This window comes from Cavia porcellus, unplaced genomic scaffold (genome assembly GCF_034190915.1).
Source record: "Cavia porcellus strain 051 isolate PalLab524CR breed Dunkin Hartley unplaced genomic scaffold, mCavPor4.1 scaffold_17, whole genome shotgun sequence".
Lineage (NCBI taxonomy): Eukaryota > Metazoa > Chordata > Mammalia > Rodentia > Caviidae > Cavia > Cavia porcellus.
The window spans coordinates 67,023,963-67,049,349 of NW_026947500.1; the positions used below are offsets into that span (position 1 = coordinate 67,023,963).

Consider the following 25,387-nt stretch of genomic DNA (forward strand, 5'->3'; position numbering starts at 1 on the left):
TACTGTTCATTTCTCTGGGCATTTGTAAATTTTGTACTGGGATTTGAACTCACGGCCTCGCGCTTGCTGGGCAGGTGCGGTGCCTCTGAGCTCTATCCCAGACCTGGCATTTATAAATCTGAAACCGCCCAGACTGGGCTCTGGCTCTCGCTCCCGTCTTGAGTGTGACAGTGGCTCCCCCTGCTGGACGCCTCCGAGACAACAGGCTCCGATCCTGTTTCTGCAGAGGCTACTTTAATCCTTGCTTGAGGGGAATCCGAACTCAGACCCAGGGCAACTGCACCCTCCCCGATCCCCAACAGCCTACTGAGCCGCCCTTATCAGCAAGGAGGAATGCTGGGCTCAGAGAGGGCAAGTCACCTGCGTGAGGTCACACAGCCCTGAGTAGCAGAGCTCAGCTTTGCCCAGGCCCCAGCCCCTCGCCCGCCCCTCTGCTGAGAGCCTCCTCCTTGGCGGCTCCGAGCAGACAATGCTTGCAGCCAGCAGAATCCCCAGCTGGACAGAGGCACCAGCCGGACAGAGCAGAGGCTCACAGCTCATGCCTAGGCCTTCCCTGTGTCATAACGAAGCAGAAATTCCGTCAAAGGCGAGCTCCGTGCTGACCGGCTGCTGGGGAGCGTTCGCTGATGATTTTCTCTTCCTCCCTCTCCCTTTCCTCCTCCTCTCTCCTTACCGTCCTCCTCCTCCTCCTCCTCTTTCTCTACCCTCTCCTCTTCTCATTCTTCCTTTCCCCCTTCTCCTCCTCCCCCTCCTGCTCCCTGGACTTTGTGGAAAAAACTGTCAGTGCGTGCTGAGGGTGCACCCAGTGGTGCAGGGTGTGTGCCTTGCATACTGGAGGCCTGGAGTTCAGTCCCAGCACCCCGACCCCTCTCTCACATGCAAAACGTTGTAAGCATAGAAATTTGTTTATAAATGTAGAAAACGTGGGATTTGGCCAGGCTACAGCAGGGACAGTTTCAGGCATCAGCTAGGACAACTTTTCGCAGATCAAAGAACCATTTCCAAGACAGCTCAGGGCTGGGTTCTCAGGTCGTCTTGGTGGGGCCTCTCCTGCGGCTGCTGAGGCTTCCTCTGACCATGGCAGCTGGGCCCAGGAGTAGGAATTCCACGGAAGGCAGCGGTGGGTCTTCCTAGGACCTAGACTCCGAAGTCCTCTGAGTTAGTGTGACAGCCCCGACTCAAGGACCGGGAACGAGACTTCATCTGTGTACCAGTGAGTGGGGTCTCCAGGGAAGTTAGTCAGTAGTATCTATCTGTCTACCATGGCTTGGAGCTCACACTGCCCCAAGGCCCAGTGCGGTGACAGCAGCTGCTTGGAAGCAGCGAGAGGAGAGGCCCGGCCCAGGGGCTCCTCCAGGGCCACCCCCCAGTGGCCTCACTTCCTGCAGCTGTGGACCCAGAGAAGGAGGAGGCTCTGGCTACCCCAGCCGGCTGGGGGCTCCGGAGTCTGCAGGACCAGGAGCTGGACTCGGTAGGGCTAGAAGCCATGTGGCTGCGGGAAGGAAAGTTCAGGCCTCTCCCCGTGTTCCTGGTTGCACAGCATCTCTGTCCTTCCGCAGCGCTCCGCAGACTCACCTCCCTCCGAGGACCACACAGCGGCCCTGCGGAGGGACACTCAGGACAGGATCTGGACAAGATGTGCCCTTTCGGTGGTCACTGTCCCATCTGCCGGGTGGAAGCCTGAGCCCAGAGAGGGCCGGGCCAGCACTGCCCATCGGCAAGCAAGGACTCTCTTCGGGTCCCTGGCTCTGCCTTCCTGGCATGGACCTACTTGCCCCCTGGCCCTCTGGACCTTTCTCCCTTATTTTTGGGTCTCCTACTCTGACCTCTGACCTTTGACACCGAGGCTGAGCCACGCCTCCCGATGTGCTTTTCCAGCTGGGCTCCTTATCTCCAAAATCTGACCCAGACAATTGCGGTGTGGCCAGATTTCTGATTCTGACACAATGGATTTCTAGTTCTGACACAATGGATTTCTAGTTCTGACATGAAGTCATGACTCAACCCAGGTCTGGGGTGCTCGGGGCAGCACTTGAACTCGTCACACTGTGCAGCTGGTGAACCCCAGTCTTTTGAGCCTCCAATATTTTTTTATTAAGAGATTTTATTTTATTTCATTTCTTTTTTGCAGCACGGTCTCGCTATACTCTTTAGGCTGCCATCAAACTGGGGGAGACCCTGCTGCCTCCGTCATCTGTCGCCTGGTATTATGGGCACGCTACACCGAGCCCCGCTTTTTGTTTTGTGGGTGCTGCTTTGAGATGGGGAATCTTAGTGACTCTCTTGGTTGCTAGAACAAAATACCTGACACCTACTACCGAAGGAAGGAGAGGCTGGCTTGTCTTCACAGTTGATCTCGGTTTCAGTCCACTGTCAACTGGTTCCAAGGCTGGGCAGCAGAAAGGAGGGAGAGACCCTCCCAGGCTGCGTCCCCAATACGCACCTCCTCCTCTGATGAGCAACCCACCTATGACTGCAAGGGCGTCATCCCAAGAAGAAGCATACATAGAGTCTTGCTTTGTAGCCCTCACTGGCCTTGAGCGCTGGGCAATCCTCCTGCCTCAGCCTCCTAGATGCAGGGGCGGCAGGTGTACCCCCAAGTCCGGCTTCTCTTGAGCCTCCTAACCCTGCACTGACACACGGTGGGCGTGGTCCCCCGCAGGGAGAAGAGCTCAGATTTCTGGGTCCTGGCCTGGGCTGCTGTAATCTGCTGCACCCTGGCCTTGGGTGGGCGGGGAGCCGCCGTGAGCGTGGGGGTTCCCAGTCACCTTTGTCCGGAGGCTCCACTCGCCCCGCCTGTGACCCCAGGGGACTCCCCTGCACCCCTTCCTCCTGCCCCGAGCCCTGGCCTCCCGCCAGGCAGGGAGGAGCAGCCGGGTCTGCAGGGATTGGCCCAGCCAGGCCCAGCCTCCCGCGGGGCTGGAGGTCCGAGCGGAACCAAGCGGAGCCATAAGTCCCGAGGAGGGGACAGCACGCTCCTCACAGACGGTTCCAGGCTGAGGGTGTAAGGAAGGCTCTGATCTGGGGCGCTGAGGGGACTCCCCAGAACTCTGGGGTGGTTTCCGCGTAGCTGAGCCCTGGCCTTTCCCCTAGGTTCCCGGTTGAACCAGTTTGCAGTGTAAACGACTCCCCCACTGTGCTCACCCTCTCTGCCCCCTTTCCCGTGTCGCCCCTCTGCCTTTCCTTCCTCTCATCCTCTGGGGCTCCCTTCACTCCTTGTCCTCCCCTGACTCTCCCAGACCCCGCCTCTCCCCGGAGTCCCTGTCCCTTTCCTTGGGACTCAGGGAGCCCCCTCGGTCCCCTCCGCCCCTGCAGGATGACCCTGTCCGGCCTGTCCTGGCTGGGCCCGGGGCCGCCATCCTGCTGGTCGGGGCTTCCTGGCTTCTGGCCCGAATCCTGGCTCGGATCTACGCCTACTACAAGTTCCGGTGTCACCTGCGATGCTTTCCGCAGCCTCTCCGGGAGAGCTGGTTTTGGGGTCACATGCATGTGGTGAGTGTGGCCGCAGAAGTCTCGGGCGTCAGGGTGGGTGGATTGCCGAGGGGCCGGAGAGGGGAGCAGGGGGCTGGGAGTTGGGGTGTGTGCCTGGAGTCCAGGATGGCAGGGCAACCAGGGAAGCTCAGGGAACCCCTTTTTCCTCAAGTCCCCATCACCCCTGTTTTTTCATTTTTCCCCTTTCCTTCCCTGGGGCTGCTTTGGGTCACATTCCTGCCTGTGCCCCCCATATTCATGCGCCCCTCTCTACTTAGGGGGAGCTCCCAAGGTAGGCTGCACAGAGCAGAGGGCCCTGGCCAGTCTGCAGATTCCATCTCTGGATTTGAGTTCCCCTCGGGGCACAGTCCCAGGGCTGCTCCCCGCCTGTTCATCTCTGCAGGCTCCAGGGCAGGGGCTGTGCCTCTCCAGGCTGCCGCCTCCCCCGGTGGAATGAGCTGTGCCCCTCCAGTGCCAGTGGGGACTGGGCCCAGGGCCTGTCAGGTGCATTGGGCGGACACCTCTGCTGGGATTTTAGGCATGCACCCCGCACCTGGCTACCCATATCCACGTGATCTGTCTTACCCGTCTCCTTGTCTCTGCGTAAAGTCTACCTGTCTGTCTTCTCTGACACGCATGTTATTTCTCGATCTTCTTTATATCTTATCTCCTCTTGCTGTGGGAAGATTCCCAAGCCGAGCCAAACCAAAAGGAAGACTCTTCGCTTGGAGAAAAGAACTTTAATCTTCAGGCCAGCAGACTAGCGGGATAGCCCCTAAAGGCAGCAGCCTGAGTTTAGGAAGAGTGTCGTTTACACAGCGTTTAGAGGTGGAGGCATAATGCGAATGACAAAGGCTATGTAGTTGGTGACATGCATGGGGCGAACACTGACAGCCAGGCTGGTCTTAAACAGATTTGTTGAAATGCAGGAGTTGTTTCTCGTCATATAGAGACGCTCTCACAGAGTGGGCGTGGTTAAAAGCAATTCTGTAGGCAGCAGCACTCCTTACAGGGCGCGCGGGCCAGCCCAGGCCGCCTCACGGCCACAGTCAGCAGCTCTGAGCCGTGCACAGCAGAGGGACCCCGCCGGACCACAGACACCGTCCCAGTCAGTGGAATTCGGCAGAAAACGCAGAACAGAAACTTGGTCAGAGATCTCTGACTGACCTAAGTTTGCTGTTTATAAACGTGTGCTTCCGAGGTAACCGTGTCTCGGCGCTCCCTCCTCTCTGTCACCCGCCTGTGAATCTGTCACCCTCTCCTGTGAATGTGTCACCCCTCTCCTCTACTTATCAAACCATAATCGATCAGACCTATTGATCCGTGACCTGTGTGTCTGTCTGCATGTCTGTCTGTGCATGCTGTGTGCACCCAGCCGTCTGTCTCACCTGTCTATATGTCTGTCTGTCTATCTATCTGCCTGTCTATCATCTCCATTTACCTAGGAAGGAAACAGACATAAAAGGAGTCAGGAGTCAGGGAGAGGCACACAGACAGACAGACAGACAGACAGACAGACAGTCAGACACTGAAAGAGCCAGGCATGGCCCAGTGGAAGTTGACCCAGTGCGAGGCGTACATAAATGACCCTGGTGGTAGGGCTGGGCGTGGGGCTGGCGTGGACACTAGGATGGTGGTGAGGCCCCCACCAGGACCAGTCCTGGTCTTTCCTCCTCAGGCACAGAACAACGAGGAGGGCATGAGACTGATGGAGGACCTGGGCCACAGGTGCCAGGACGTCCACCTCTGGTGGGTCGGGCCCATCTTCCCGATCCTGAGGCTCGTCCACCCCAAGTTCGTCGCCCCCCTGCTCCAGGCCCCAGGTATGTGTCAGCACCCCAAGCCCTAGCTTGGCTCTCCCTTGTTAGTCCTGTGTGTCCCCTGCACCCTGGCTGCCTCTGACAGGAGGGAGCCCAAGCTGGAGGGCTTTGGGAGGCAGTGGCCGTGCAGAGTATCGTAGGGGATGACCCCACAGCCCCCATAGGGCACACTTAGATCGGGACAGAGTATCTCGGTCCCCGTCACCCATGTGTGGTGCCGGGGCAGGCCATGTCTGTCACATGCCTAACAAGTCACAGTAGCACACGCTGCATTCATGTCCTGTGCCCGGTGTGTGTCAGGAGATGCCATGCAGGCATGGGGCAGACGGGTGTCCTGGGTCCCTGTGATGGTGCCGTAGAGTTCAGAGCCTTGCGTGGTGTCCCATACTGTGTGGGACCCGGAAGGCGTCCTGCTTCCTCCTCCACCCGGCTGCTGCGGCCTGATCAGGTCCCCTTCTTGCATCCGATCTCCCCGATGCCTCCGACCTGGCTCCCTTCCTCCCGTGCTGGGCTGGGAGGGAGGAACTGCAGAGCCTTGGCTCTGAGCTTTCGTTTCCTCTGGGCGCTGTGGTCCCTGATGGCTCCTGTCCACATCAGCTGCGGTGGCACCCAAGGACATGATCTTCTACAGCTTCCTGAAGCCCTGGCTGGGTGAGTCCCTGCAGGGGAAGGGGCCCGGGGACAGCCCGGGGGCCCAGGGAAGGAGCTGCCCTTGCCCACTGCCCACGGCTGCCCCGCAGGGGATGGGCTCCTGCTGAGTGCTGGTGACAAGTGGAGCCGCCACCGTCGCATGCTGACGCCTGCCTTCCACTTTGACATCCTGAAGCCCTATGTGAAGATCTTCAACCAGAGTGTGGACATCATGCACGTGGGTTTCTCCAGCTTGAGGCTCCACTGGGCTCTGGGAAAGCAGGGGTGGCCTCAGACAGACCTGGTCTGCCATCCTGTCTCTGCTGGGTGGCTTGGGCATGCTTTTCTTCCCCAAGACTTGGTTTTCTCATCTGTAAAATGGGAATTATACTCTACCTCCACACAATGTCATGGGCCCAGCGTGTAGTAGGTGCTAGGGAGACCTTTGTTTCTAGTGTCCGTCATGAAAGCTCTAGATACTCAACACAGCAGTGTTAAAGACCTTGGAGTAGCCCTTTCAGTGTGGCACATTACTTTAAAAGGTATGGGCCCTTGGCCTCCTCCATTTCTTTCTCAATCTCTCTTTGGCACCGAGAATCAAATTCAGGACCTTGTGCTTTCCAGGTAGGTGCTTGCACCATTGAGCTATGTCCCTGGCCTCTGTTTGTTTCTGACCTTGCAGGAACATGGCCTGGTCTTGCTAGCATGGAAGAGCCTGGGTTCCAAAAGAGAGAACAGCCGCATTTGGTGCCTCTTGATCCCCAGAACCAGGACTAGACCACTAGGATTATGCCCTCTTTTCTTGGCTAAAGCAAGTCCTAGGTGCAGCACAGAGTCCAGAGATGGAGAAAGAGGCCTCGCCTCCCTGCGGAAAAGGCTGTAAAGTCTCACTTCAAAAAGGGGGTGGAGAGAGGGTGAAAAAACTAGACACTTCTCCACTCCTCTACCGCTCGGCTGAGGACAGAGTGGCCACGGCAGCCCACACTTACTGAGCATTTCCTGGGCACCAGAAATAATACGGCAGGCCCACGATTTATGCATCTTATAATCTTCACACTGCTGTAAAGTAGAGATGTTTGTGGTTGCCGTATTCTGGACGATGAAAGTCAGGGTCAGAGAGATTAGAGAGCTTGTCTCCCTGTCCTGGGTGTTAGAGGCCAATTTAACTGTTGTCGGATCTTCATCTCTGGACAGTAACCACCCAACCCAGTTCCCCTGGGGTCGGCAGGCCAGTTCTGGAGAGGCCATCCTGGTGTTTGGAGTTAAGGAGGCCTCAAGGGAGCCAAGGCCCAGACCCATCTCTGTCCCCTTCTCTGGCCAGGCCAAGTGGAAGCACCTAGCCTCAGAGGGCAGCGCCCGCCTGGACATGTTTGAGCACATCAGCCTGATGACCCTAGACAGTCTGCAGAAATGCGTGTTCAGCTTTGAAAGCAACTGTCAGGAGTGAGTCCTTGCCCTGGGTGGAACCCTGGGCCGTGGAGACAAGGAGGAGGCTGTGGGGAGGGAGGACTGACTGGAAAGGGACCAGAGGATCCTCCTTGGCGGAGGTGGGTCGGACCTAGGCACCGAGCGACAGGGAAGAGAAGGGAGAGTGGTCCTCGCAGGTGGGTGGGATGGTTTGCATAAAGCCAAGGAGGCTCGCATGAGCAGATCCTGTGCACCTGGGAGATGAGCTGGAGAGGAGGCGGGCAGTGGCTAGATCCTAAGGCCGCTGAGAAACCTGTCAGAGCTTGACCCTGAAGTTTCCAGGCCACCGTGAATGGTGTCTGAGGAGACCAAAGTCACAGTCAGAGGTGAGCGTGGTTGCAGACACAGGATACAAGGAAACCTGGGTGGAGGAAGAGGAGGAAGAGGTCTGAGCCCAGTGGAGAGCACGGCAAAGATTTGGAAGGAGCCATGGAGACTGGGCACGACCAGCTGCTGGAGTCTGGCCGGGAGGTGCTCCAGGGTCTCCTGGCTGTGGTGGTGGACGGACGACTGGCGGTCAACTTGTCACACCAGCTGACCTGAGTCAGCGGGGTACTGGGGTGGAGGTCCCACCTGAGGGTTGTGGCCAGGACCACAAAAAAGAACTGCAGAGGACGAGCTGTGGATCTCCTGGAGGACACTGTCAAGCTTCTTCCCTGCCATGAACTTGGCTGTTCTCACCAGAGGAGCTCCAGGCCTTGTTGGTGAGGGTGGCTGTGGCTCACCTTGGGGGAGCTCTGGTCCTTACATCGAGCATCGCTTCCTGGCTCCGGAGGGGAAGATGGTGCTGATCAGTCCCCAGGAGGAGCTCGTCACGCTGGCTTCCTGATATGAACCTGGCTGTTCTCATCATCAGAGGAGCTCAGGGCCTGATTGTCACTGAGGATGGTGGTGGTGATTTTCAGGGCAGCCCTGGTCCTTATTTTGAGCGTTGCTTCCTGGCTCCAGTGCAGATCCCTCGGCCTGCTGGCACAGCTCCTTCACCCCCTGGCACAGCCTTCTGGCTCCCACCGCTGACCTTGGGGCCCTCCCAGGGCAGATCCGTGCAACAGACTTGCATGGATCATTGTCATGGGCTCTCGGTCTTCAGCTGGACTGGGGTCTTTAATGTGTGGACAGATTTCCCGCACTTGTATGTGTGTGTGTGTGTGTGTTTGACTCTTGGAGTGACCTCCATAAATAATCCTACACATGATGTACCCCGTATTAAACTGCTCCCCTTGCAAGCCCTGCTGACAATGGCTAGGAAGGGGTTGTTCCATCCTTCATCTGCCTCGCTCCCCCAGGCATCCCAGTGACTACATCGCCGCCATCTTGGAGCTCAGCTCCCTGGTCGTCAGACGGCAACGCCAGCCCCTTCAGTACTGGGACCTCCTGTACCGCCTCACCTCCGCCGGGCAGCGGTTCCGCCGGGCCTGCGACCTGGTGCACGGTTTCACAGACGCTGTCATCCGGGAGCGGCGGTGTGCTCTCGCCCGCCAGGGTGCGCATGATTTCCTGGAGGCCAAGGCCAAGGCCAAGACCCTGGACTTCATTGACATCCTCCTGCTGGCCAAGGTGGGCTTTCTAGTGGGAGCAGCGACCTTGATGTCCAGGGTCAGGCAGAAGAAGTTGAATTTGCTTCAGAGGGGATGGAGGAGCCACGGGAGGCTCCCAAGGAAGGGGAGAGGTTTTAGGGGTGAGTCTATCGAGGAAAGAGAAATAGGGGCAGGAGGCAGAAGAGGAGCAGGCCCTGGAGAAAAGGGGGGCTGCTGCTTGGATGCTGGGCCCTCATGGCCTATTTCAGCTTGGACTCAGGAGTCTCGGACCTTGTGTGGTCTGAGTGTCCTGCTTTGTCTCCAGGACAAAGACGCAAAGGAGCTGTCAGATGAGGACATACGGGCAGAGGCCGACACCTTCATGTTCGAGGGTGAGAGCCCGTGTGGGTCTGTAGATTGTGCACGGGTCTCCCCAGCCCAGGAAGGAGGCGGGTGGCCCTGGATCTCCTCTCCATCCTGTGCCTGCTTCCTCCCCGGGTCTCAATGGCTGGGCGCTGTCCACCCTGTGGTGCTGAAGCAGCTCAGAGACCAGAGCCTGCCTGGCTCTTTCTCAGGCCACGACACCACGGCCAGTGGTCTCTCCTGGGTCCTGTACAACCTGGCCAAGCACCCAGAATACCAGGAGCGCTGCCGGCAGGAGGTGCAGGAGGTCCTGAGGGGCCGAGAGTCCGAGGAGGTTGAATGGTGAGTGCGGTCCCCTCTCATGGCTCTGCTCTCCGGGGATGGGGGAAATTTTTTATGGATTCTGTGTTATTGCCTAGGTCAGAGGACCAAGGTCAGAGGCAAGCACTCGATGGGTTAGCGAGGGAAATCTTGTGTTTGATCTCTGTCAGCTCCTGGATTGTATCTTTATCTATTTTTCTTCTGGGCCACCTGTCCTTTTGTTTGTTAATTTTCTGGAATATCTTGTAAATTCTACATACGGTTCTAAATCTGCGTATTGATTGTAGACATCTCTGATGTCAGGTAATGCTCACCTGATTGTTGACGGGTCTGTGGTAACTTTTTAAAAATTACACAAAAATGCTTCCTTTTCTTGCATAATTGTCTTACGTTTTCTTTTTTTTTCTTTTTGAGACGGTCTCACTACATAGTTGAGGCTGGCCTTAAGCTTATTTTGTAGTCTGGCCTCAAACTTACAACGATCTTCCTGCTTCAGCCTCCTAAGTGCTGGCATTACAGGTGTGTACCAGTACTCCTGGTACACTTGGCTAGGTTTTTTGAATTCTTAAAAACCTTACTGCTGCTAGAGCTGGGCGTGATTTTGATTTTTCTAATGTTTCGGCTTTGTGGTCTGCCAGGATTAATTTTGTTTTAGGACTCAGGGCCAGGGGGAGGTGGTAAGAGGTCTCCCTGGGTGGCAGGGGGACAGTCGGGAGAGGCTTTGGTTTTGCTCCATAGATAATTGTTGGCGGGGGATTTCCTTAGGGATGACCTGGCCCAGCTGCCCTTCTTGACCATGTGTCTCAAGGAGAGTCTACGCCTGCACCCCCCGGTCGTAGGCATCGCCCGCTCCTGTGCCCAGGACGTTGTGCTCCCGGATGACCGGGTCATCCCCAAAGGTGCCCACATGGTCAGGGGAGGGATGTCCTAGGCAGGGTGCTGGTCCTGTGGGTCACCAGCACAGACCTCTCCTGACGCCCTCTTCTTCCTGGACAGGAGCCATCTGCATTATAAGTATCTTTGGGATTCATCACAACCCTTCGGTCTGGCCGGACCCTGAGGTGCTGCCCCTCCTTTTCTCCATTCCCCCAAAACCCTGGACCTGACTGTGGGATACCAGCTTGTCTCCCTCCGGTGGGCCACACCTGGCTTCTCCTGGGGTGGCTGGCTGAGCACAGGGAGCCCCCTCAAGCAGCCTCTTTTTCTGCCACATCCCAGGTCTATGACCCCTTCCGCTTCGACCCAGAAAACTCCCAGAAGAGGTCACCTCTGGCTTTTATTCCCTTCTCGGTGGGGTCCAGGTGAGGGCAGTGGGCTTCTGAGGTCAGGGTGGGCAGATGGGCAAACGCAGAGAAGCTGCGCATGGACAGAGGTCCAGGTCTGCTTTCCGCTGCTCCTGCAAAGGTTTGGGTGACAGGACTGGGTGGGTGCAGTTGGGCCCAAGCACCGTGAGCGCCTCTCGCAGTCCCTGAGCTGACCAGCACGGTCACAGTCCCCTCTCCGCCCACAGGAACTGCATCGGGCAGACCTTCGCCATGGCCGAGATGAAGGTGGCGCTGGCGATGACCCTGCTGCGCTTCCGCGTGCTGCCGGATGCCGCAGAGCCGCGCAGGAAGCCGGAGCTGATCCTGCGCGCGGAGGGCGGGCTGTGGCTGCGGGTGGAGCCGCTGAGCGCGCGTGCGCAGTGAGCCCCTGATGACCCCGCCCCCTCGCCTTTGCAGATTTAGAAATAAACTGTGCGTGGTCTCCTGTGTGTGATTCTCAGCGGGTGCCAGCAGGGGGAGCTGGGGAGCGGTGGGCGGATGTGAAGCGGGGAGGAGCAAGGCTGGGGCCCCTGAGCCCAAGACCCTGCTGCCTCTGGCTGAGCGCAGGGTCCCTGCTGACCGTGGGAGCCATGGGAGGTGTTTGAGCGGAGGAGCAATCAGAGTTAAGCGCAGGCCTGAGGCTCAGAGTCCTGGAGTGGAAGCCTTATTTGCACACACGACTGCATTCTGATCCTCTTTCCTCCTTTTAAAAGTCTTCATTGTTTCTCTCTTCGTTCCCTTTACGAGGATATAGTGACCTTCTTTGTCCCTTTTGAGCAGTCGTGGCTTGAAATCCACTTTGTCTGTAAACGGAATAGCTGCCCTTGCTTTTTTTTTCTCCCCAGCTGCCTGTTGCATGTAATATTGTTCCCCATCCTTGGACTTTTAGCCTGTGAATTTCTTTTTGAATTAAATGTGTTTCTTGTGTGCAGCACATCGTTGGGCCTTGTTTCCTGGTCCATTCTGCCAGTCTGTTTCTTTTGGTTGAGGAATCAAGACCATTAACGTTGGCAGTTATAACTGATAGGTATTGACTTATCCTTGTCACGTTATTTGCCTGTTGTTGGCTCCCCCCTTTTCCCCTTCTCTCTCTAATTGCTTGCCTTCCCTGGTGGATTCCTTCCGCTGGGGTTCATGGAGCTGTTGTCCTTATTATCTCTTTCTAGAATGTCCTTCAGAACATTTTGGGGTGCTGGTTTGGTGGTCATACATTTCCTGTGATGTTCTTGGTCATAGAAGTCTCTTATTTCTCCATCAGTTTTGAACTATAGTTTTGTGGGGGTACATTAATCTGGGCTGGAGCTTGTTTTTTATGGTTTGAAATACCTCATTCCAAGCTCTCCTTGACCTGAGGGTTTGTGTTGAGAAGTCAGTTGTGATTCTGATCGGTTTTCCTTTATAGGTGATCTGTTTCTTTTCTCAAACAACTTTTAGTATTCGGTTCTTGTGTTGAATTTCTGGACTCTTGATTACGATGTGCCTAGCTGTAGTTTTTTAAACATGGTTAATTGGAGTCATGTATGCCTCAGTTATCTTATGTCAAATTAGTTTTCCCGGCCAGGGTAGTTTTCTGTCATGTTTGTGAACATATCTGGGTTATCTCCTGCTTTTTCATCAGTTCCAGTCTGTTTTATGTTATTCTTCTTTGCATCATCTAGCAGTTAGTGGATGTATTTCTCATGATCCCTGGGTGTTTTTAAGGAATCTTTCTTTCATGTTAATGGTCTTGATTCCTCAACCAAAAGAAACAGACTGGCAGAATGGACCAAGAAACAAGATCCAACGATGTGCTGCACACAAGAAACACATTTAATTCAAAAAGAAATTCACAGGCTAAAAGTCAAAGGATGGAAAATAACACTCCATGCAAGCCTGTTTTCTGTGCCTGAGAGTCTGTGGTTTATTCTGCTGAGGACATTTTCAATGCAATTTTAGTCCCCTGGAAAACTGTTTGAATCTGTTTTATGAATTCTATTTCTTTCCTATGTTGGGCATTCATGGTTTTCATCATTCCCCTCAGCTCCTCTGTATCTGTATCTGCTTTTAGAGTCACTGAGCATGGTCTTCATTGTGCTCATCATCTCTGAGTTATCTTAGAAATCATTTCTGATTTGGTTTTTTCATAAAACCTCTCCCATCAGAGAGGCTGGGTGGGCGGCCCTCAGACTGTCCCACCTCCTTGCCCCTGGCTTTGCCTTTGGTGAACTGGTTGGGTGGGGTTGCATCTTGTTGAAGTATCTTCTCATTTTTTAAAAAGTTTGATTCCTGATGCTTGTAAGTTACCTGGGGTGAGTACTTGACTGCTAGTACTTTAGAACCCTTAAGAAATGACTACTTCTCAGAAGCATCTTCTGGGTTTTGAGTCTGTTGCAAGATCTCATCTCTTCAATTTGTCAGGGCTGAGAAGTTGCTGTCTACTTGGCCCGCCCCCCCCATCACTGGTTCTTTGGCACCAGCCTATGGTACTTTTTATGAACCTTTACACAATCTAGGTCTTGGTCTACCAGGAAGAACAGGTGGTTAGCACAGTTTTTAGCTTTGGCTAAACTGGTACAACCAGCAGTAACAATAGCATCCAACACAGCCTAGAAAATGACAGAGCTAACCATTAATTTGCTACCTTTGACTGTACGACCTAGATTTGCAGTTACAAAACAAAATCTTACAGTAACTAGTGATTTCCTACTGTTTATTTTTTTCCTGAAATTCTGTATAACTTGTACCCTTTTTCTGCTTTTTTTTTCTCTTTTTCTCCTTAAATAAAAAAAAAAAAAACCTAAAATGAGCTAGAAAACTGTATGCAGTAAATAAGCCTTCAATATGCCAAATTTACCCTTAGGGGAGAAAAATAGAGAAATAGATTCAAACAGGAGTTTAAAGAGATGTCTTTCTATGGTCTGTTGGCCATTTCAGAACGTGGGCAGTGAAATGATCAATTCATTAGAAAGAAACAGCTTGAAGCAACCCCCCACCCGTGAGTGGCTGTGAGTGTGGCAGGCTCTGGTGGCCCAGGACGGGAGCCACGGCGTTTACTGGGACCCACGCCATGCCGGGACCTGGACAGCAGGGGAACCAAGCAACCCCTGACCCCCTGCCTGTTTTATTTTGTTGAACTTCAATATACATGAAAGTATGGACAGCTGTTTTGAAGAGAACAAGAGACTCTACGACAGCCATTAGTGACTTCTCTGTTGTCTGGTTCTGAAGACATAAAACACCTTCCTCATTCTGTTCAGATCAGTTTTATACTATGTTGCTTTGTATGAATTCTCTGTATGCAAAGACATGCACAACTATTTGGAAGAAAACAAGAGACAATATGATAGACAGAGAAGACCTCAGGTCATCCGCTTTGAAATTAACGTCTCTTCCATTGCTTTCTTATGCCCTATTTTGCTCTGTCTTGCTGTGTTTAATTTTACCCCCTTTTTAAAAAAAGGACATAGAGGGAGAGTGAGGGATGAGGAGCAAGGCTGGAGGACAGAGGAGGACCGTGCAAACTTTGGGAACCCGGTGCAGAAGACGGGAGGGAAAGAGAGGAAGAAGAAATAAGAGGGGGAACAGAACCAAATAACAGGCACGCAAGAAAATGCAAACCAAGATAGCACTCATATGAAAACAAGCTTGAACAATGGCAAAACAAAAACAAAACAATCAAGAAAAGGGAGATAGAGCGGTGGGGGAGGAAGATCCCTTGAGTTCCTCTCTGCTGTCGTGGGTAGACAATACGGGGAGACGGAGCTCAGATCCGTGTTGATTTATCCCAGCAGGCCAGCAGCGGGTGGATGATCTCAGCGAGCCTGAAGGTCAGGCTGGTTTCTGGCTGTGAGCTGGGACCAGGCCCATTCAGCCTGCAGCCATCAGTGCACCTTCTCTGGGCTCGAACTCAGCTGGGAGCTGCTGAATGGAGCCAGCCGTTGATGGCATGACAATGACTCATGCAGGTCTGTTTTTATGGCTCTGCATAGGGAAGGCAGAGGTCAGCGGTGGAAGCTAGAAAGTCTGTGCCAGCTGGGTGAAGGAGCTTTGCCAGCAGCTGAGGATCTGCCCTGGAGCCAGGAAGCAGTGCTCAAAATAAGGACCAGGAAAAAAAAAAAAAAAAAAGAAAAGAAAAAAAAAAAAGGACCAGGGCTCCCCTGGAAAGCACCACCACCATCCTCAGTGACAGTCAGGCCCTGAGCTCCTCTGATGATAACAGCCAGGTTCATATCAGGAAGCCAGCGTGACGAGCTCCTCCTGGGGATTGAACAGCACCATCTTCCCCTCCCAGCCAGGAAGCGATGCTCAATGTAAGGACCAGAGCTCCTGCAAAGTGGACCACAGCCACCCTCACCAACAAGGTCCTGAGCTCCTCTGATGACGGTGGCTGAGTTCATATCAGGGGAACCAGCATGACGAGCTCCTCCAGGAGAACCAACGGCTCAAACAGCAACATGTAGGAGAACCCACAATGCCCAGATCTTCCTCTCCATGTCTTTTATGCTGGCAACCTTCCTCAGGTGGCCATCTGTGCTCAGCACCATGCTGATTTAATCCAGCTGGTGTTAAACTGACCACCAGGTTTTAGTCCGTACCAGTAGGGGTGATTGTTGCCTGTGAGTTTGTCAATTTCTAGGGCATGACTGCTTCATAGAATCTGAGGAAGAGGCTGGCATATCACCCAAAGACCTTAGACTATATAAAATAGAGGACGGATGGACTTGGGGTTTGACTCTGTCAGTGATGCTGAGTATGCTCCTTGTTTAGAAAGGAGGGCGGAGAGTGAATAGTTTGTATTAGTGACCGCTAATTTTGCATCTTTCTATCAATTTGCACTGATCCTCCTGCCTCCGCCTCCCCAATGCTGGGATTATAGGTGTGTACCACCACACCCAGCTGTCCTTCAATTTTTGATTCTCTGGCTTTGAGTGTGGGGACCACAGGTGTGCACCACCACACCTGGCTGTTTATTTTTTAAAATGGCATAGTGTTAGCAAATTTAACAGTTAATTATCTCATTTTGCAAGAATTCTATCTGTACATGCTGATGGTTGGAAGCATATACATTTTTTGTCTTTTTGAGACAGGGTCTACCTATGCAGTTCAGGCTGGCCTTGAGCTCACTTTGTAGCCCAGGCTGGTCTTGAACTCGCAGCGATCCTCCTGCCTCAGCCTCCCGAGTGCTGGGATTACAGGCGTGAGCCACCACCCTGGCCCACCAGATCACTCAGGGACCACCCAGACCCATGAAATGCTTCCTGTGTCTCCTCTGTGTAATATTACCGACAGGAAACACATTCACACACATAAAAAACAAAGCACACAGTGGAAAATATTCTTCCTTTGCTCCTTTCTTCCTCTGCGGGTGAACATTATTTTTGATCTTTTCGTAGTATGCTCAGGAAAACAATATTTGAATATGGTTCCCCTCTGTCCCGTTTTGAAATTGCATTTAAATTTTTTGAAAGAAGAGATACTCCATTTGGCACACGGTTTTGAGTTTTAACAAAAGCCTGACCTCATGTAATCACCATCCTCACGGTTGACTTGAGAGTCCAAAAGTCCTTTATATCTAACTTCTGGCAATAATTCATCCATGTTCCATCCTGTAGGTTTTTTTAAATTACTTTTTGCCCCATAGTACAAAGTCTCACTATGCAGTCCAGGCTGGCTGTTTTCGTTACATTTCTCTCCTTGCTGGGACGAAATACCTGAACTCAAAAATGAAGGAAGGAAACGTTTGTTTAGCTCACAGTCTGTGGAGGTTTCAGCCCATAGTGAGCTGGCTCCAAGGCAGGGTGGACAGCACAGGGCAACACTTCCAGGCAGCAGCCAGAGCAAAAAGGGGGAAACAAGCCTCTTCTCCTCCCTTGTATTGCATACGGGCCACCCCCACCCTCCAGAGCTGATGCTGCACTCACAAAACCTCTGTGCTCTCCTCTTGCAGAGACTCAGGATGCTTACAAAGTAAGGATCTTGGCTCCCTGCTGAGTCTCTTAGTTAAATCTCTAAATTTAAGTTGACACAATGTATTCTACCATAACACTGGCCATGAATTTGCAGTCCTCCTGCCTCAGCTTCCTGAGTGGTAGGAGTGCAGGTCTGTACACCAAGCCCACACTCCTCTTTTTGCACGTTTGTGGATAAATGGGTTTGTATAATGCGTATTCTGGCTGTTTGCATTGTTAAATGCATTTGAGTTTCTCTCATGTTGCACAGAAGATGCATGTGTTTCTTTTTATTTTCCATCGTGAACCATTTGTGACCAGTTCAAGGAAAGTTGAATCATTTTCAGTTTTTGGCTGTTACAATAAAACTATGTGGAATATCTGGGTGTATGTTTCCATGCCAATCCAAGTTTCCACTGCTCTTGAAGTAAGGTTGAAGGGTTGTATACACATGTGTCCCAGCCTGTGGGTAAGTCCACGGAGACCCTAGAGGGGAGTGGGGATGAGAGGGGACAAGAGACACAAAGGATGGAGACAAGACAGAAGTCCGATCAAGTCTCGTTTATTCAAGGAAAGAGCAACAAATATATAGGGAATTGGGGGAGGAGGGAGTTGGGTTCTGAGATGTCTGCAGGTAACTTAGCAACAGTGGCAAGGCCAAGGGTTATAGGTTAATTCACATTTTCAAATTTCCTGTGCTCACTCATAAGGCGGGCTGGTTAGCATAATCCCTTAATGAGCCAAACAGGCTAAGCAAGGAGCTGCTTAACTACCACACTTAAGTTCTGGAGGGGGTTAAGGTGGTGTGGCCTGCAGATATAAGGTGGCAGCCAATTGCAGGGCTTCCCACACACATGTGTGTCTACTCCTGTAAGAAACTAGCCTACTCCTTGCAAAGGGTGTGATTTTTAAATTTCCATCAGCAATGCGTGAGGGTTCAGGAGATGTCAGTTTTTTCCCATCATTCTTATGACTGTGCAGAGGTGATTACCTGAGACTTTAATTTGCATTTTCCAGTGCCCAGTGATGTTGATCCTCTCTTCAAGTGCCTGTCACTTGAGTACTGTTTTGATGAATATCTGATTAAACATTCTTCTTATTTACATGACTAGTTACGCTGGAGTTTAAGAATTGCTTGTATCTTTTGTGTATAGTCTTTCCATCAGATGTGTGATTTCACAGTTATTTATTTCTGTGATTTTTTTCCAATTGTGGATTATTTTTGCTTCCCTTTCCCTTTTTTGTGGAGCAAATCTGTAACATTCCCAAAGTTTAATTGATCAACCTTTTATTTTTTGTGAATCATGTTTACGCTGTTATCTATAAGAACTCTTTGCTAAGTGAAGGTCACCATGATTTTCTGCTAAAAGATTTTATCATTTTAGATTTCTAGTTAGTTTATATAAACAGAAGTATCACTCAACTTTTCCCCATTTTTGTAGTAGTTCACATTGGTCTAATATCATTTGTTGAAAATTTTAATATTGAGGACTCTGGGAAGCCAAGCCAGCAGCTCCCCTCCCTGGTAAGCGGCGGTAGTTTAGCCCACTGCAGCCCTTCCAGGGGAAGAACTAGCAGTGTCTCCTGAGATCCACGCCATGCTGGAGCTTAGGACTCTGGGAAGCCAAGCCAATACCTCCGAAAAAAAAAATAATCCATGTAAATTATATGTAAGTTGCAGTACACCAAAATGTAATCCACTATTCTGTGCAATTTACATGAACTTATAAAATCATTTTCAGATTCTATAAAATAAAAAATACTAATATGATTGATAGTATCAAGTTTGGGATTATAGGCAACTACACTGAAGAAGACAAGACCCTACGATATACATTCTGGTTTGATAACTGCCAGTTTTTGAAGTTCTATACTATATACAAAGTTGTGTTTTTATTAATACTGTTATATACTGATATATTTAGTTATACTATGTCTGATGATGTAGCCAGTTCTATTGAAGATAACAAGAGACAACACAGGAACTATGGTAGAACTCTTTGTACAATGGTCTTATGTGTCTTTTTTGTTTCATGTGTTTATAGGAATATGTTTTGTTCTGTCTTGCTTTGTTTCGTTTCTCCCTCTAATATAGAAAGAACAGAAATACATGTTAAGACTCATGCATGTGTAGAATCTATTAACAGTTTATGAGAACTGATCTTATGACACATGATGAAATGAACAGATACTTTGAGGAAAAAGATTCACTAAAGAACCCAGTGCTGATTCTGGAGTGTCATAATGTGAAACCCAGCAATAGTATTAATCTCTGTTTAGAGTGATGTTAGCCTGCTTGGGTTTTTTCTATCTCAACACAATTGAAGATATGGATAACTGCATATATGTTTAAGTGTATAGGATTGATAACCATATTTCTAAGTTTTTGTTGGACAGTTGAACAGAACTGTTTGCAGTCTCGCTGTTTGAATTCTCACTTTACATGTTCCATTTTTTTATCTTGAATAACTATTTGTAAAATGACAATATGTAAACATCAACCAGTGATTTCTTACTGTTTATTTTTTCTCTGAATGCATGTATTATTTCTACCTATTTTGTGTTTTGTTTAATCTTTCTTTAAATAAAATTTAAAAAAAAAGAAAATTTTAATATTTTTGCATTAACTTGATTTTGACGGCTGTGAAAAAAAGCAGCTGACCAATTTTAGGTGGGTTTATTTCTATCCTATTCTTTGTTTGTTTTTGTCTTTTTGAGACAGGGTCTTGCTGTACAATTCAGGATGGCCTTGAGCTCACTCTGTAGCCCAGGCTGGACTTGAACTTGCAAAGATCCTCCTGCCTCAGCCTCCCGAGTGCTGGGATCACAGGCATGAGCCATCACTCCCAGTTTCTTCTCTTTTTTTTTAAATTTTAAAGAGATTAAGACAGAACAGGACATAACAGAGCAGATCAGAACAGAACAATGTAAGCAACACAGTATTTCACCAGAAGACAACCCGTAATTAACCGTAAATACTGTGGCACCCCCAGACTCCAAGACTGGACCCCTGCCTCTAATCCCCAGTCAGCAACTCTCAAAAACAACAAGACAGAAAAAAATAGAAAAAGAAAAGCGCTTTATTTTAGCTGGTACCCAGCGGTGTCAGTCAGGCAGATGCTAGACTGAGCACCCCGAGCTAGTGAAGGAGTCTGCAACTTTTGAAGGCAAAAACCGCAAAGTGAGGGGGGTGTTTGTGCCGGTAGGTGTCCTTTGGAAAGCTCTCGAGCATAGTTCTGGATACAGCTTGACTTGGGGACTTTTCACATACGTAACATTTTTTAACATAAGTACAAGGTTGTGGTTTTTTGTGGTGGGTCATTTCTTGCAACAGATGTCTCCATCAGGACAAACAATCTTATCATCCTTTATGGAGCAGTTCAGGGGACGGGAGGGGTCGGGGCTTTACAGAACAGCAAGGCGGCGGCCAAAGGGAACTGATTAGCAGGTTACAACAACTACCACAATGTCTCTTTCTTTTGAAATAGTTGAGTATAACTTCATATACAATAGTATCAAACATATAACAAAATAGTATAAAAACATTTGAGAGAATGAGAGTATTACAGGGCTTTCAGAACCAAATAACAGAAAACAAACAATGGCTACTGTATTATCTCATTTTCCTTAGAAAATTTGTTTATACTTTCACATGTAATACAATCCAATAAGGTACAACATGATAGAGCCAAAGGAAACAGAAGAGCAAGAGCATGGTAGGACTTCAGAGTAAGATGATATTATATCAGTACTGGCTGTTATAATGACCTGTTTCCCTCAAATTAGCTGTTCATACCATCACAGATAATAAAATTAAAAAACCAGGACAAACACATTACAACTGCGATCATTATAAGGCCTCAAAACAATGTAATGGGGAATCATGATTACCCTAAACTCTTATGTACTCTTATTATTTCTTACAGTAGGGAGACTATACGGTATTTATACATGTGAGTTTGATTTATTTCTCTTATGAGTATGGTCTCGAGTTGCACCGATTTATTAGTAAATATCTCAATGTGATCATTCTTTATAGCTCAGTAATACTCCACTGTATAAAAATACCACAATTTTTTTAATCCATTCCTCAGTTAATGGACACTTAGGTTGTTTCCAAGATCTGGCTATTACAAATTGTGCTGCTATAAACATGGGTGCACATATATCACTGTGGTATGATGTTTTCAGTTCTTCTGGGAATATGCCCAGAAGTGGAATAGCTGGATCGAATGGGACCTCCAATCCCAGCTTTTTGAGGAATATCCAGACTGACCCCCACAATGGTTGCACCAGTCTACACTCCCACCAACAGTGCAAGAGAGTTCCTTTTTCCCCACAGCCTCTCCAGCATTTGTTGTTGGTGGTTTTCTTGATCCTGGCCATTCTTTCTGGGGTGAGATGGAATCTCAGTGTGGTTTTAATTTGCATTTCTCTAATGACTAATGATGATGAGCATTTTTTCATGTATTTATTTGCCATTTGTATTTCTTCATCTGAGAACTGTGTATTCATCTCAGATGCCCATTTTTGGATTGGATCCTTGAGTTTCAGGGATCTGATTTTTAAAAAGTTCTTTATATCTTTTAGACAGAAGTCCTTTGTCTGAGGGACAGTTCACTAAGATTTTTTCCCAGTTTGTGGATTTTCTTTTCACTATGCTGGAGATGTCTTTTGACATGCAAAAACTTTTTAATAAGAGGTGGTCCCAGTTATTGATTCTGGGAAGTAGTTCCTGTGCAGTTTGATTCCTATTCCATTGATCTTCGGCTCTGTTTTGATTCCAGTACCATGTTGATTTTATTACAGTAGCTTTGTAGTATAATTTCAAGTCAGGGATTGTGATGCCTCCTGCCTTGCGTTTGCTGTTTAGGATTGCCTTTGCTATTCTAGGTCTCTTCTGGTTCCAGATGAATTTTAGAAGTGATTTCTGTAAGTCTATGAGGTATGTTGATGGTATTTTTATTGGGATTGTATTGAATCTGTATAGCAATTTTGAGAGAATGGACATCTTCACAATATTTATTCTCCCTATCCATGAACAAGGGATGTCTTTCCATTTTCTGAGATTTTCTTTGATTTCTTTTTTCAGGGTATTATAGTTTTCCCTATATAGATCTTTTACTTCTTTCATGAGATTAATTCCTAAGTATTTCATTTTTTTGGATGCTAGTGTGAAGGGTGTGGCTTCTCTTATTTCTCTCTCTCTGTGATTTTGTTGTTAGTGTATAGGAATGCTATTGATTTTTGACCATTGATTTTGTATCCAGCTACATTGCTGAATTTATTTATTATATCTAGGAGTCTTTCAATGGAGTTTTGGGGATCTTCTGCATAGAGTATCTGCAAACAATGATAATTTAACTTCCTCTTTTCCTATCTTTATCCCTTTATTTCTCTCTCTTGTCTAATTGCTCTGGCTAGTATTTCCCATACTATATTGAATAGAAGTGGTGATAAGGGACATCCTGGTGTTGTGCCTGATTTTAAGGTAAAGGCCTTCAGTTTTTGGCCATTTAATATGGTGCTGGCTATTGGTTTGTCATAGACGGCCTTTATCATATTAGGTAAAGGCCACCTATTCCCATTTTCTGTAAGGTTCTTATCATAAATGAGTGTTGGACCTTATCAAAAGCTTTTTCTGCATCTAAAGAAATGATCATGTGATTCTTACTTTTGGCTTTATTGATATGGTGGATTACATTTATTGATTTACATATGTTGAACCATCCCTGCATTCCTGGGATGAATCCCACTTGGTGATGGTGTATAATCTTTTTGATGATTTGCTGCATCCTATTTGCCAATATTTTATTGAAGATTTTTGCATCTGTGTTCATTAGGGAGACTGGCCTGTAGTTCTCTTTTTTAGTTGGGTCTTTCTCAGGTTTTGGTACTAGAGTAATATTTACTTCTAGGAATGACTTAGGAAGAATTGCTTCCCTTTCGATTTCATTGAATAGTTTGAGGAGTGTCGGCATTAGGTCTTCTTTGTATTTCTTGTAGAATTCTGCAGTGAATCCATCTGGGCCTGGGCTCTTCTTTGTAGGTAAAGACTTAATTACATTTTCAGTGTCATTGATATAAATTGGGTTATTCAGCAGTTTTACACCTTCTTGACCTAGCCTTGGTACTTCATATGTTTCTAGGAATTTGTCTATTTCTTCTGTGTTATCTAACCTTTGAGAGTAGAGGTTTTTGAAATAGGTGTTGATGATCTTCTGTATTTCTATTGGGTTTGTAGTGATTTCACCTTTTTCATTCCTTATTGCATGGATTTGAGCTTTTTCTTTCCTTTTTTAAATTAGGTTGGCTAGGGGCTTATCAATTTTTTCTTTCAAAGAACCAACTCTTTGATTCATTGATTCTTTGAATTGTTTTCTTAGTCTCTATTGCATTAATCTCTGCTATGATTTTTGTGATTTCCTACTTTCTTTTGGCTTGGGCTTGACTTGCTCTTCTTTTTCTAGGTGTTTGAGGTGTAGCATCAGCTTGTTTATTTGTATTCGTTCTGTTTTCCTGATGTGGGAACTCGGTGCAATAAATTTTCCTCTGAGGACGGCTTTCATTGCATCCCACAGATTCCAGTAAGTTGTATTTGTATTTTCATTTGCTTGTAGGTATTGTTTAATTTCTTCTTTAATTTCCTCTGTGACCCACTGATTGCCCAAGAGTGTGTTATTCAATTTCCATGTGTTTGTGGGGGTTTTGCAGTTTCTTTTATCATTAATTTCTAGTTTCATGGTCCTATGATCTGATAACATACATGGGATAATTTCAACTCTTTTGCATTTATTTAAATATATTCTGTGGGTTAGTATGTGGTCTATTTTAGGTAATGCCCCATGTACTGCTGAGAAGAATGTGTATTCTGATGTTGTTGGATGGAATACTCTGTATATGTCTATCAAGTCCATTTGTTCACAGGTGTGATTCAGTTCTGTTATTTCTTTTCTGATTTTCTGTCTGGTTGATCTGTCCCTTGGTGTCAATGGTGCGTTAAGGTCTCCTGTTATAACTGTGTTATTGTTAATATGATTTTTCATTTCTATTATTGCTTGCTTTGTATATCTGGGTGCTCTGAAATTTAGTGCATATATATTTAAGATTGTTATCTCTTCCTCTTAAAGTTTTCCCCTAACCCGTATGTAATGACCTTCTTTATCTCTTAGGATCATTCTTGGTTTGAAGTTCACATTATCCGCAAAACAGAATAGCTACCCTCACTTTTTTGGAAGGTTCCTGTTGCATGAAGTATTGTTTTCCATTCTCTGACTTTCAGTCTGTGAGTTTCCTTTTGTGTTAGATGGGTTTCTTGTAGACAGCATATGGTTGGGTGTTGTTTCTTGATCCATTTTGCCAGTCTGTTTCTTTTACTTGGTGGATTGAGACCATTTACATTAATGGTTGTAACTGTTACATATTGGTTTATTGTTGACATGTTATCTTTCTGCTGTTGCATCTTTATCTTTCCATTCTGTTTAGTTGTCTGCCTTGTTTATTGGTTTCTTTCTAAGTGTATCTAAACTTTCAGTATTCTTTGCAAGGTTGGCTTGGTGATCATGAAGTTCTTCAGCTGTTCTTTGTCATGGAAGTATCTTATTTCTCCATCCATTTTGGAGGACAGGTTTTCAGGATACTTCAGTCTAGGTTGGAAATCCTTTTGCTTTAGGATCTGAAATACTTCACTCCTGGCTTTTCTTGACTTCATTGTTTGTGCTGAGAAGTCTTCTGTGATTCTGATAGTGTTTTCCTTTATAGGTGATCTGTCTTTTCTCTCTGACAGCTTTTAATATTATATTTTTATGTTGGATTTCTAGGATGGTGATTATTATATGTCTGGGTGTAGTTTTGTTTTGGTTATGGCTATTTGGAGTTCTATATGCTTCACTAATCCTAATGTCAGTTTCCGTTCTCATGTTTGGGAAACTTTTAGGTATTACTTTCGTAAATAGCCTCTTGATATCATTTGTGCCGTCCCCTTCTTTTTCATTTATCCCTGTCAATCTGATGTTGTTTTTCTTTGAGTCTTCTTGCAGCTGTTGGATTGTTATTTCCTGATTCCTTGTTATTTTTAAAAGATTTTTCCTTTCCTGTTCACTGGCTGCAATCTTGTCTTTGAGGTCTGAAATTCTACCTTCACTTTCACTGAGGTGGTTTTGACAACTTTCAATGTAATTTTTGATTTCCTGTATATCTCTTTGAATCTGCTTTAAGTACTCTGTTTGTTTCTTATATTGTTCATCCAGGGACTCTTTTTGTTTTGTTCCTCTGATTTTTAAACTGTGTTAGATGTGTTCAGCATCTCTGTCATTACTTTTATCATTTCTTCTTTTACCTGGAAGATTATTTCTAGTTTGAATTCCATTAAAGCTTCCTGGAGTTGCTTCTTTATTTCAGTTACTATTATTTCAGGTATATGGCATATTATTTTCCTCTATGTACATGGCTCCTAGGCTTTCTTGGGATGGGCTGGATGTTTGAGATTGCATTTTTGGTCTTTTGTTGTGTCATTTTCTTATATTTCCGTGTTTCAAGTGTTGCACCAAAACTTGCCCTGGGCGTGT

General features: G+C 48.0%; 1 protein-coding gene and 1 pseudogene across 2 annotated transcripts; both read left to right on the plus strand.

Annotated features, from left to right (window-relative positions):
• Positions 1-2,925: 2,925 nt before the first annotated feature.
• LOC100733455 (cytochrome P450 4F6) lies at positions 2,926-11,340 on the plus strand. Of its 2 annotated transcripts, none has more exons than XM_023566657.2 (13): positions 2,926-3,004; positions 3,316-3,492; positions 5,150-5,294; positions 5,889-5,942; positions 6,032-6,159; positions 7,243-7,364; positions 8,675-8,945; positions 9,231-9,297; positions 9,481-9,610; positions 10,355-10,488; positions 10,586-10,650; positions 10,808-10,890; positions 11,100-11,340. In XM_023566657.2, exons 2-13 carry the CDS (start codon positions 3,484-3,486, stop codon positions 11,275-11,277), a joined length of 1,386 nt encoding a protein of 461 aa, XP_023422425.1. In that variant the 5' UTR covers positions 2,926-3,004; positions 3,316-3,483; the 3' UTR covers positions 11,278-11,340. The 2 variants fall into 2 exon arrangements, with proteins under 2 accessions (XP_023422425.1, XP_063084639.1); XM_063228569.1 differs by having other exon boundaries at positions 2,969-3,118.
• Positions 11,341-13,721: 2,381 nt separating this feature from the next.
• On the plus strand, positions 13,722-13,849 carry LOC111757967 (small nucleolar RNA SNORA2/SNORA34 family; annotated as a pseudogene).
• Positions 13,850-25,387: the final 11,538 nt, after the last annotated feature.

What these genes read in the sequence shown, in the direction of transcription:
- LOC100733455 (XM_023566657.2), top strand. An exon ending in CGACACCTTCATGTTCGAGG is followed by an intron (nt 9,298 to 9,480) that starts GTGAGAGCCCGT and finishes GCTCTTTCTCAG; the next exon opens with GCCACGACACCACGGCCAGT. An exon ending in GAGTCCGAGGAGGTTGAATG is followed by an intron (nt 9,611 to 10,354) that starts GTGAGTGCGGTC and finishes GGATTTCCTTAG; the next exon opens with GGATGACCTGGCCCAGCTGC.